We start from the raw sequence: 13,585 nt of genomic DNA, 5'->3' as shown, positions 1-13,585 counted from the left end.
GGTTATGAAGTGATTATGTACAATTTGCAAATCTCTAGTGTCCCTAACTTCCGTATTATCTTATATCATGCTACATTATACCTAACTCTACAGACCAGAGATATATGCCTCTTTTTTGAGTGGCAGTAGCAAAGGTGGCTCTTAAATCATCTGACTGTGAACAACAGTCCCAGGAAGATGGCCCAAGGAAATAAAGGGTGTTTTCTTCCTTGTAGTTTTTGATGGATTATTCCATTTTAACTACAAATGTGGACAATGAAAACTAGACTGTAAAGTAGATCATTATAAAATGTACCTGGCAGACTTCTAAGATGTGCCCCACCCCGCCCACCCTACGCCATGGTCCTCACCTCCTGGTATTCACGCCCTTGTGTAAACACCTCTATTGTGTATGAACTGAATCTGGTGACTTGATTGTAATGAATAGAAGATGGCAAAAAGATGGGATGTCACTTCTGTGATTAGGTAGCAAAAGACTGTGACTTCCATCTTGCTAGCACTTTCTTGTCCTCTCACTTGCTTGTTCTGTTGAAGCTAGCTGCATGTTGTGAGATGCTCTATGCGGCGACAAGAAATTAAGGGAGGCCTCAGCCAACAGTTTGTGAGGCACTGAGGCCTCAGTCCGAAAATCCCTAAAAGCCTGAATCCTGCCTACAACCATGTGAGTGAGTTAGGAAGTAGATCCTCTTGACTTGAGTCTTGAGACAGCTGTAGCTCTCTGAAAGATCCAGAGACAGAGGACCCACTCAACATTGTACCTGGCTGGATTCCTGACCCACAGAAATTGGGAGATAATAAATGTTATATGCCACTAAAATTTGGGGTAACTTGTTCTTTAACAATACAGAATATAAATCTTCTATTGGAATAACAGCAAAAATTTTTTAGCCAAAGCCTCAAACTGAGGATAGAAAAAGGGGTAATTTAATCCATTCATTCAGAGGTGCTCAGTGCCATTCAGTGAAAAAAATAATTAAATATACGTAGCTCCAATAAATATTGGTTAAACTGAGCAGAACTCAGAAGTAAAGGGCCACTAAAATTCAGGTGTTCATTATGTAGTAAAGTAACAGTAGCAATGAACAAAAGTGAATACCAAACATTGCACTAAGATCAAGAGTCCTGTGATAAAAATATTTACTAGTCATCAAGTATTTTTGGGTTTGAGTTTTGAGGAACTCCAGGATTTAACTGAGGAGAATGAGTAGGCAGAGAGACAACAGCAGAGATGCAGAGAGTAACTAGGTATCATGGAAGCCGAAAGAAGACAATGTTAATAGTGAAAATTTGCCCCATGGGGTTAACAAGAATCCTTGAGCTTGCCTTGCAAGAAGACAGATGAAGAAACAGCTCGTTATAATTCTCTCTGCTTGCAACAAAACTGGCTGACTGGCTGAAACTGGCTGGAACCAATAAGACTGACTGGAGTCAGAATAGCACAGGATAGACTTGCTCCCCTGGGGGGTGACGTTTTGATGTCACAGGCTGAATTTCCACATCATGTTTCAGATCAGTTCCCCATGAATTTGCACAGGCAACCCATGGAAAAGCACGAAGGGACAACTGCGCATGCTCAAGGGACTTTCCAAACTTCCCATTCCTTTCTGCCAATCACTAACCAACCGTGAAGCCCCGCCCCCAGAATCTCTCCCTTAAATATACCACTTTAAGGCTGGTACAGGGCGACGGATTTGAGCTGGATTCCTGCCTCCTTGCTTGGCCGCCTTGCAATAAAACTTTCTCTCTACAAAATCCAGCGCTTCAGTGTTTGGCCGCAATTGTGTGCAGGTAAATGAACCCAGTTTGGTTGATAACAATAATTGTCAATAGTATCAGAGTCTGCTGAAGTCAAAGTAGGGTGGAGATAACAAAGGGCTTATGGAATTTCTACTCTTCTGCTTGCTGGTGACCTTAGCACTGGTTGTAGGGGGTCGCAGCAGAGAAACAACTCAAGCCCTTGAGGGATTAGTGGAGCAAAGGAAACGGGGAGACACTGAGTATAGACAACTACTAAGTAATTCCAAAAGGTATTATAAAACTGGAAAGCATTAGAACAGGAAATATTGAAAAACAGCGTGAGCATACAATATAAAAGTTGCTTATGTGCTGAAATATACTGTCAACTCAGGTTGAGGGATACGAAGAGAGCAGATGCGATATGAGCCTTGGCACAAAGTCCTGCAAACCTTTAAAATGAAAATCCTTTGAATGCCTGACCTTCAGGTGTTATATTATCAAAGGACAAAAGCGTTTATGCCCTTTTAAAAAGGAAAATGTATTAGAGGATTATCCAAAGACTTGGCCACATGCAATTCTTATCTGGAAAAAACTACGTTATATGTTGAAAATAAGTAATCAGGTAATATCCCTGCGTCCAAAGAGACAGAAAAAGCACAATAAATTTATTTCTAGGATAGTAGAAAAAAAGCCATTTTCTTGTGGAACTTTGGGTTTGTTTCCTTTCATAAAAAGGGAAAAAGGTGAAATTTGATCTTCAAGAAGTCCAGGAGAGCTTTAGAGCTGAGAAAAGACAGAGTTGGGGTTGGTGAGAGAAGTAGACTCTGGGTGAAAATGGTTAATTAAGCTTTACAAAAGGTCAAGCATTGCAAAAGACAGTGAGAAAGATGCATTCTATGTGTTGAATGTATCAAATGTACTTGAGAAGATGTAAATCTTTGCATTGGTGAATATTTCAGTATTAAAAAAGACATATTACAGAACAGCTATTCTTACAAAAGGAATACACTTTTTTCTTTGAAGCTTGACACAACAAATACAAATAAAAGCATGAAAAATATGCTTTGAAGTGTGCTAACATATCAAGATTGTACTGAGCAAAGCACCTTTTCTCTGTTTAGGAACAATCTCACTAATTCCATAACACAATATGTTAATTAAAAGATCCCAGGTAGCAATCATGGCATATTTCTTCTCATGACAGATGAAGAATACGAATATTCTGAAGACTGAAATTGTATAAACAAAATGAAGAGACATTTTGTCCATTTTCTGGCAGTGCAAAGTTAAAGTGAATGCAGGTGAATGTGCTGGCAATAAAATGACACTATTAACTATCTGAAGATTGGGCTCATTACCTAAGAAGGCAAAGCATCAATTTATGGCATCATAACATTCTGTTTGTGCTGCTCAATGTGCATCTGGATGTTTTTATATACTCTCTACTAATTTGTGTGCATAGTAAGCTCTTTTGCATCAGCCTCTCGATAGAAGCTTAATTTTGTATTGTTTCTATTATATTATTTTCTCTAATGAGAATGATATTCTGTATTAGAAATAAACACTTCATTTATTCTCCAAATAATTCTAGGTTCAGTTTCTCTTGTTTTGCATTTTCAAGTGGTGTGTACAGGATTATAGATATATCTTAAAATTGAGGTGCTCTGATTAAAAATATACATTTGAATGACATGTGAGGAAAATATTCATTCATTCAATCACTCATTCATTCTTAAAAGAATGCCGATGTATTGGGTTAAGCATCATGGGAAATTCAAGGATGCTGCACGGTCTCTGCCCTCCGGATGTTTATAGCATAGAAGTGTCTGAATGTTATTAGTACCTTGAGATAGGAACAAGCACAGGGCCATAAAATCTCAGAGGAAAGGGAGGGTCAGTGTATTCTCACATACCACAAGTATTTCTTGAGTACCTACTATGTGACAGGTGCTATTCTAGAGGCTGGATATATAGAAAAGGAATAAGACAGTCAAGGTCCCTGATCTTATGGACCTTGCTTCCTGAGGGTGAGATGGAAAATAATGAAGAAAAAAAGCAAATAAATAATATAACTTCAGATCACACTAAATGGCATGAAGAAAAATAAAGCAGAGCAATAGCAAGGACAGTGATGGTAAGGGAAGGATGTGAATTTTAGCTCATGAAGGCCCCTGTGAAGATGTCACATTCGAGTAGAGATTTGACAATGTATAGGAGCAAGTGTATGAAGTTCTGAAGGAAGGGCTTTCCAGGTAGTGGGGCCTTTGTAGGAGAGGATAAAGACTTTATTCTAAGTGGGAAGGAAATTCACTAGAGAACTAAAGCAGGGTATAGCATGACCTGATTTATATTTTAGAAGGATCATTCCAGATACTGTATAGAAATTCAATTATAGAGGGGTAAGAAGGTAACCCAGACAGAGGTTAACCATCTGTGAATAGTCCAGGATAGAGGAGACCAATGAGAACTTGATTCATGTAGTCTAACCAAGGATGACAGTCTAGAATGCACCGTGGTAGTCCATCTAGATAGAGGTGGTTGGTGAGGACTAGGTTGATGATTACTTAGATGGTAAGGAGTGGTTCCATTTTGAAGGAAGTTGCACAAAGGAAGTGATGTGATATGATAATATCTGAGTTGAACTTTAAGTGAATGGCAGCATGTGACAAAGCAAGTAGTCATTGACTGATTTATTGAGTGCTTATCTATTTTTATGAACCAGGCACTGTGCTAGGTGCTAGAGATACAGCAGTACGGAAGCCATTGCTGAAAGTGAGAACAAAACTTGCTAAGAAGGTAATATTTTAAGCAAACATACACAAGCAGAGAGCTGAACAATATGCTCATAGGAATTACTTCCTGAATTGGTTCTAAGGATGTTTTATTCTTTTCCATTTAGTGTAGAAAATTATCTGATTAAACTCCTTTATATATTTGGCTCAGTGAATGTGCAAAAGGAGTAAGTGTCTATCAGTAGAAATTCAATTCACTGTCAGTTGGGAAATTTCATCAGATAATTTCCTTAGAAATAGTGGTTAATATTTACTTTTCCCACTCTGGGAGGGAGAAAGTATAGCCTCTCTAGAAAGTACAAGAGGATAAGAGAGTACAAAACCTAGGACAAGCTCAAATATCCAGGTACATCTATTACAGTTCGTCTGCCACGTGCCTCCAATCTGCCCCACAGTCTTTTTGCAAACAGATGACCCAACTTCAACTTTCCCTCCTTCTAATCCCACTTGTACACTGCCTCCAGAATTAACTGGCCTAAAGTAGTCCAGTCATGTCCATTCCCCAGTGCCTACAGAATAAATTTCAAATTCCTCAGCCTGACACACACTGACCCAACCTACTTTTTCTGCTTTATCTCTGACTACACACTCCTCAATTGTTTTAATCACCTTGAATTTTCTTCCTCTTTTTAAAATTATTTTTTGAATTGTGTGAATATGTTATGAAATACACATAACATAAAACTTACCATCATCACCATTTTTAGGTGTATATTTCAGTGGCAGGAAGTACATTTGCATTGTTGTGCAAATCCCATTGGATTTTAAATGTCTATTTCCCTCATACTTCCAGCAGTTTGTTGCCTGAACCATATTTGTTTTTATATGGTTCCTGGGGCCTCCTGAAATGCCTTTTCCCATCCAAGTACTAACCAGACCCGAACTTGCTTAGCTTCCGAGACCAGATGAGATCGGGCACGTTCAGGTTGGTATGGCCATAGATCTGAAATGCATTTTCTGTTCCTTATCAATTAAAATCCCACGTATCTGAAAGATTCATGCTCAGATTTTGCCTCTTCCTTTAGGCTACTTTGACACCTTATCTGGAAACAGGAGGTCAACTCTGTTGCTAGGTAACACACTGCTTACAGTAAAAATGATGCCTGGTTGGTAAATTGCATCTGGACTAGGAGGGCCTATACATGAACTATAAATACATGATGGGGATGTGATACTTTGGACTTCCCTGAGTAATGACTCTTGTAATTAGGTCCCTTGTAGGGACCATGGAGGATAAGTCTATGGAGTTGTTACAGGAGATATCGCCTCTTATGGGGCAGGAGGCTTTTAAGCCAGGGCCATTCCTGCACCCACCTAATATGAATCTAGTCTTCTTGAACCTGAGCTGCGACCTGGGGGGCCAGAACCGATAATTTGTACTGATATTAGGACTCTCACTGAAGAAAATCTGAAGCTTCCCTGGTGGCCAGCAGTGTTTTCTGTATCACATTTTTTTAGGTAAATCTCAAGCTAAGTGCTCATGCCTGTAATCCCAGAAGTCTGGAAGGCCGAGGTGGGTGGATCACCTGAAGTCAGGAGTTCAAGACCAGCCTGGCCAACATGGCAAAATCCCATCTCTACTAAAAATACAAAAAAAAAAAAAATTGGCCAGTGGTGTGCACCTTTAACCCCAGCTACTCAGGAGGATGAAGCAGGGGAATTGCTTGAACCGGGAGGTGGAAGTTGCAGTGAGCCTAGATCATACCATTGCACCCCAGACTGGGTGACACAGAGAGACGAGACCTCGTCTCAAAACAAAAAAACAAGAAAACCTCAGGCCAAGTGTGGCCCATAGTAGCCTCGTAAGTCTGAATGTGCAGTTGGACCTAAGAAGATCCACTCTTGAGGTTGCATCAATATGTAGAAATATTGTACTAAATACAAATACTCCTTGCATGCCTGGACTCAAAATCACTGGGAACCGTACACAGGACTAGGGCAATAAAAGTATTGCTCACCTTTGGAAGGAGCTGGATTGCCTGTAGAATTCTTTGTCGGTGCCCAGAATTAAGGATTCCAATTTCCAACAAATCCTGATCTTCCATAACATTGCTTCCCTGAAACAAAACAGAAATGTTACAAGTTAAACCAAGCATTTATACTGTGGATAAATAACAAGGATATATTTAATACAGAGAAAACCAATGAGTGACCTGATTTTTATGAACAAAGACATAGAGTCATTCTTCCGTGAGGGTGAGGGCAGAGTCGGTCACCTTGTTACTGATGTGAAGGCTAGGAGAAAGCTCCCCTCCCCTCACAAATATCTATCGTGGCTTACATCCACGTTGGGTTATCTGCATTGGAGATTCATTCGTGTGACTTAAAACTTTGTTTCTGTAAAATTGTGAATGCTTCTAGTAAGAGTTGCCATTTAGGGTTATCAGTGACTTACACATTGATGTGAATGAATCATTTTCCCTCTCTGATGACAGATTTTGTGAGGAAGGCTGATAGAAAAATTGACATATATTAGGCAGGTTAAAAGTGAGAGTTAATACTTAATTTCAAAATATTGACTCACAATAGCAAACACATAGAATCAACCTAAATGCCCATCAATGATAGACTAGATAAAGAAAATGTGGTACATATACACCATGGAATACTGTGCAGCCATAGAAAAGAATGAGATCATGTTCTTTGCAGGGACATGGATGGAGCTGGAGGTCATTATCCTTAGCAAACTAATGCCGGAACAGAAAACCATAAGCAAGAACCACACGTTCTTGCTTATAAGTAGGAGTTAAATGATGAGAACACATGGACGTAGAGGGGAACAATACATGCTGGCACCTGTTGGAGAGTGGAGGATGGAGGAGGGAGAGGATCAGGAAAAATAACTCATCAGTACTAGGCTTAAAACCTGGGTGATTAAATAATCTGTACAACAAAGCCCCATGACACAAGTTTACCTATGTAACAAACTGCATGTGTACTCTTGAACATAAAATAAAAGTTGAAAGAATTATTGAATGCCAGACACCAGATCACGATATGAAGATTGAATGATGAATAAGATGCAGGGCCCTGCCCACAACTGCCTTTATTCCTTCCAGTCCTGTGATGGAAAGGGACTGTTCAAAAGCAGTTAGGTAGGATGCTGAGACTGTGCTATGATGGTGACACTTGCTTAGGAGTCCAGAGGGAATCCAGGATATTTTTTCAGAGAAAAGGACGTCTAATCAGATATAGGAAAAATGGGTGGTTAAGGCATAGCACCTAAAAGAGGAAGGACAATGGGGAAATTATGTGCAAAGACCCGTGAGTAAGAAGGAATGTAGTATACCTGGAAGCATCATGTTCTGGGAAAATATGGAGAGAGGAGCAAATGGTAAGCCTGGACGAGTAAGCAGAGGGCAGACTATACAGATATTGCATGCCATGCTGAGGGCTTCAGACTTCATCCTGACCATAATGGGAAGCCATGGACAGCTTTTAAGAAAAAGAGTTAGATGCTGAGATTCCAAATTTAGAAAGATTTTTTTGCTTTCTGGGGCTGGGCCTCAGTTTCCCTACCTATAAAATGATAAAGTTGAGCCCACAATGTCCAAGGATCAGTTCAGTCCAAAAATTCTCAGATTTCAATGGTTATTTTAAACCTGTGATTAATATTTGAATGCAGAAGTTTACATATTGCTTATTTTATCCCTAGATCTTAACCTTTCACGGTTTGTAAGACAGAGTTTCTCTTTAAATTGAGGCGTCTATAGAAGTTCAAGAATTCAGATCACTATTTTTTTTTGACAAATCAAACTCTGTCCTACTTATGTGTAACACAAAAACGCAAGAATAGAAATGACAGAATATCCATTTATTTAGAGTGATGAGTACCATTAGACACTCAAAGCAAAGGAGAATGAATTGGAAAGGGTGATTCTGGGGCACGGAGACCACTGTGGTTGTTTTCCAGAGGCAATGTGGGCATAGACTAACGTAGCAGTCACAGGAGCAAAAAGAAGCAGGTGGATTTGAAAACTATCAGGAAGTTTGACTAGGAGATTGAACATGTGGAATGATGGGGAAATGTGGAATACACACCGATTCAAGGCTTGGGCAGTGAGTAGAACTTGATGCCTTTTCCTGCCATAATAAAGAAGGAGGAACAGCCCTAGTGGGGTGCAAAGTGAGACTAATGTCTTTCCCTGGACAGGGACAGAATAGATGCATGTAAAACAACTTAATAATATCTGACTACGCTATAAATGGATAACTGGCTGTTCTTAGAAGGATTAAAGCCACTGGAATGGCACCACAGCTAGGGATTTAAAATGGGCATTCACTGGACAAAAGCGTTCCACCTACTCATAGTGTCATTCCTATGCTTAAGCAACACCAGCCATCTCGGAGGAAGCAGAATGATCCAGGTATTCAGCAGCACGATAATGAAAAGCCTAATGAAAAACAAATAAAGCCAGTCTTGGCAACATGCCACAGGAAATATTGCTCTCAAGAAATTACTCAGTGCACACAACAGAGCATGGCTGAGAATACAAATGACTTCATTTACAGAAAGCGTTTTTATTTCCAGAAATGGACTAGTATGGCATGAGCGAGATATGTGATACCATTCTGACTTTTACTCTTTGAGGAGTTACCTGGCCCTTAAGAAAAAAAATCTTTGGCCATCTTTGTGCTAGAACATTACCAGGTTTTCTGGGTTCCTAACTTACCAACCTACAACTTCAGCCCATGTAGAATAGAGGACCTGGTTTCTTTGCAGAAACAGAAAGCATATGAATATCCCATAGTGTGCATAGCTACTATCTCTAGGTAATCCTGACAACTGGATTTCAGTGTTTGAATACTGAAATGTTTTGGTAAATTAAATCCTAAAGACCACTGTTCTTCCTCTACACCTCCAATATGCTATTTTCTGTATCTTCAGTAGGAGAGGAGTCCTTTTGAAAAATTATAGGGAAGTTAGACATTTTTAAAGAAGGTGTTGAGTACATAAGACCATCTTTTTGAGCCAAATTTCCTAGCATATAGGATAATTGCCAAACATTTCTGAAAAATGAACCAAAATTATGGGAAGCACAAGAAAAATAGTGAAAGTGTGTCAAAGGGGAAATGGCACTAATTGGGAAATGGAAAGGAAAGGATTTACTGTCTCCAGTGAGGCATGCTGTTAGAAATTTTCTATTTTATCTTTTTCTATAATACATAGGGATACCAAAAATATCCTAGTACATCATTCAGCCAGCCTTTTGTCCAAACAATAGGCTAGAGTCTGCAGAACTGGGTTTGGATCATGGCGGGGCAAACTTGGCTAAGTCATATATTCTTTGTAGGCTTCCTGGTCCTCACCCATCAAATGAAGCAGTTTAATGAATATGTATTCAGTTTCAAAATGCTATGATTTCAGCCATGTTTGATTTTTGGTTGGTATCATTACATATAAATACAGATTGTATATTTTATTACGTTTCAGTGTTTCAGAATTTGTAACCTAAAATTAGCTTTAAGAAGTGATTAAAGAGAAATTCAAGAATACATTTTTTTTTGACAAATCAATCTTGGTACGATGGACTTATAAAATTTCTTATTAAAGGAAATTATAAGATAACTTATTTTTGTAGTAGTACAGACTCTTATAGCTTTTCAGGGAAAAACAAAATGTTTCAAACCTCATAACTATCTAACCATTTCTTTGGCACCTGGGTGACAGTTGTGCCATCAAAGACAATAAACATTCCCATTCTTCCTGGGGAGCTGGAATTAATTCTCACTTTATCACTTGCCTTTACTAAATGTTAGTGAATCTCAGTTTAACTTCTTTTTTTTTTTTTTTTTTTTTTTTTGAGACGGAGTTTCACTGTTGTTACCCAGGCTGGAGTGCAATGGCACGATATCCTGGCTCACTGCAACCTCCGTCTCCTGTGTTCAAGCGATTCTCATGCCTCAGCCTCCCGAGTAGCTGGGATTACAGGCGCCCGTCACCATGCCCAGCTAATTTTTGTATTTTTAGTAGAGACAGGGTTTCATCATGTTGGCCAGGCTGGTCTCGAACTCCTGACCTCAGGTGATCCATCTGCTTTGGCCTCCCAAAGTGCTGGGATTACAGGCGTGAGCAACCGCTCATTTTTCTCAATAAAAACTGAACACAACTCTAGCTTTCTTCCTCCTCCATCAATTTTTTTTTCACATAACTACTAGGTCAATGATATGAGGGCAGAGCTCCGTCATATCCATCTTCTGTTTAGTCATCTACTACACTGCACTCTCAATCTCCTCTCCTACCCAGTACCCAGTACACTCCAGTCCCACATTTTCATCTATTTTACTCCTCAACCCACCAGAATAAGCTGTTCCCCCGCATCAACTCCATAGAACTTCTCTGTCAAATGTTACGAATGACCTCTCAATTGCCAAATATAGTTGATTCTTTTAAATCTTGATTTCAAGAATTTGCTTGCCACACGTAGGTGATGGCCACCATATTGGACAACAAAGATACAGAACATTGCCATCACTGTAGAAAGTTCCATTACACAGTGCTACTCTACAGTTATAGACATTGAAACTTTAGTCAAATCACAAAGATGGGGTAGTAGCAGGGAATCAAATCAGGGACTCAAAAATACTCATGAGTTTTTCTCAGGATGTAATTATCCATGTGACTCTTAGTCAAAGTTCATGAACATTAAGTTTAGGATCTTCAGCAAATTCTCTTCTAATTTTCAGTCACCAAAAGAAATTAGGAGGTTGTTCTACTTTCAGCAACATTTCTTTATGGTGGGGCTATAAATCTATGCTATGAAAATGACAAGTCCAACCACTAAGTTATTTTTGACTTTCTTAGCACCCACCAATCACACTGCATAAGGTGTTTAAATAACAATAATCAATAAATAAAGTTGTTTAGTTAATGACTTTCTAAAATGATCAAAGGCCCAAATGCAGTATTTTTAGAATAGCTGTTCTTTGCCTGTCAAGAAATGTCTAATGCAGGGTGTCTTTATTGATCTCTTAAATCATGGAATGGAAAAAGTCACCTAATGTTTTATGCGCTAATAGCTGAAAGTGGAAGTTTCTTTGACCATGGGGAGAATATCTTAGGTACTGAACTTCTTCAGCTGTGATAAACTGTTAGGATGCCCAAATAGAATGAAAAGCAGTGTTTTGTATTTAATTATTCATTAGAAATAAAGCAGCTATTTACCAAAAACGTCTCAAAAATATCTGTACTGATGGCTCTGTCTCTCCAAACTCTGCATTTAAAATTTCTCCTAGTTTTTTAAACTTAATACTGTATCTTATTCATTTGGCCAGCTTTCCTTCATATTATATATTATAGAAAATGTTAGGAAAACATGTTTAAGGACCACAGGGAACTGGCTTATTCTTAATATAAACTTGAGTTGGATAATGTTATTTATTCTCTTCCTTCATCCAGTCCAAGACTAAAACAATCAAGAGGATACTGTTGATTGGGGAAACTTGCTTTTGCTCTGTAATTAGCTAAATTAGATTCTTCTCCACAATTTATGTGACCTTAAATATTTAAAATAGAATCACTGTATAATAGAATGACAGCAAGATCTTACAAACTTACACATAGAAAAACATGTACTTTAGTTTGCTTTTAATATTCAGCCTTTTATAACATAAATAGCTTGGTAGCATGAAACTGTACATAATTTTCTCGGAATAACAATGCTACCTCTGCTTCTATAAAAGCTTTGAGTCAATTTGATATCAATTTACAAGTAAACCCAATGCATGTCTTCTCTGCATGATTATGATAATGGTTATTGTGATAAATACCAGATTTATTATTCCTCTCTCAGTGTTGGAACAAAGCTTTATTTAGCTTGTCATACAGAAACATGGGTGACTATAACTGATCAGATAATGGATGATGTGCTTCTTCCAACTTTAGCTTCCTCTCTCACACTAATGAAATGGCAGTGGAAGAAAATTTTATAGTACACTAAAAAATCCCTCTACCCTAATCCTCCATTTAAACATATTCTGTCTACTGCAATAAAATTTCTTGCATACAACTTAAGTAAATTTTCATGTTTTTAGCTTATGAAGAAAGCTTTCTGGATTCTTCAGACTATGTGGATCACTGATTCAAAAAATATTACATCACTGATCAATAAGACAGCATCTTATATGTGCAAGCTGTGCATTTTAATAAATTATATCTTAAGGTTAAGATATAATTTAGCATTATATATTTAACAGCTACCATGATTACAATGAATTTTCTGTCGCCGATTTTTTCCTCTTTATTTTTGAAACCCAATTCCCCTTTGAAACATCTGTTGTCAAGCTACAGAGAAAGAGAAGGAATTTAAGTAACCAGGTATTTATTCGTTAAAGTATCGAGCAGGATTTGGTGATATCATAAATTATAATTGTAATTCACTTGAGATGTGTTCATGTAGGTTTTAGAATTATGTGTATTTGTAAAAGACTGCAAAATAATTTATACAGTAATTTGTACTGCCTTTGGTCAAAAATTTTATAGCTATGAGAGAAGGAGCCTATTCTTCATTTTTAAGGATGCTAACTCGGAGCTCCTTCAAGTAAGAAGTAAGCTTCTTCAAGTAAGAAGAAAAGTTGATGTGAACAAAACTTTTTTGTATGCTCTTACTTCTCTCCAGATGCATATATCTGTATAAATATAAAGCTGATGAATACCTACTGTCTTCCTTCAACTTTCACACTGATAGCAGTTGGTGTTCATTAGTGTAAAGTAAATAGCACACTTACTGTGTCAGGCACTGTTCTAAATACCTTCCATATATTACTTTATTTAATTCTCACAATAACTTTCTATGAGGTAGGTAGCTTGTTCCCACAGCTGATAGGAGACTTTCTCAAGACTTACCCTATACTACCTCTAGCAGGAATCATGTAGGAGATAAAAGGTTGAGTTAAAAAAACATGGTTAGATCCACACCATTTATATTTTTACTTAAGAGTCATCCGAAATTCACATTTGAAAGTGAGTGTTCCAATGCATTTTATGTTTGATTTCACAGTACCGAAGCAACAGTGAACCCTCTCTATGGAAGAGAACTTGGAGAGCTGTCTGGCCT

General features: G+C 38.1%; 1 protein-coding gene across 18 annotated transcripts in view; it reads right to left on the bottom strand.

The window, feature by feature from the left end:
• ANKS1B (ankyrin repeat and sterile alpha motif domain containing 1B) overlaps window positions 1-13,585 on the bottom strand; it is a 1,250,661-nt gene that overhangs the window by 359,247 nt on the left and 877,829 nt on the right. For all 18 annotated transcript variants that reach the window (XM_030819772.1, XM_030819768.1, XM_030819762.1 and 15 more), the window contains one exon: window positions 6,488-6,586. In XM_030819772.1, coding sequence (XP_030675632.1) covers window positions 6,488-6,586 — 99 coding nt within the window. The remainder of the gene's footprint in view (window positions 1-6,487; window positions 6,587-13,585) is intronic.

The sequence above is a fragment of the Nomascus leucogenys genome, chromosome 10 (assembly GCF_006542625.1).
Source record: "Nomascus leucogenys isolate Asia chromosome 10, Asia_NLE_v1, whole genome shotgun sequence".
In the NCBI taxonomy this organism is placed as follows: Eukaryota; Metazoa; Chordata; class Mammalia; order Primates; family Hylobatidae; genus Nomascus; species Nomascus leucogenys.
Note: the sequence above shows the minus strand (reverse complement) of the source record. Positions and strands in the feature narration are given on the sequence as shown.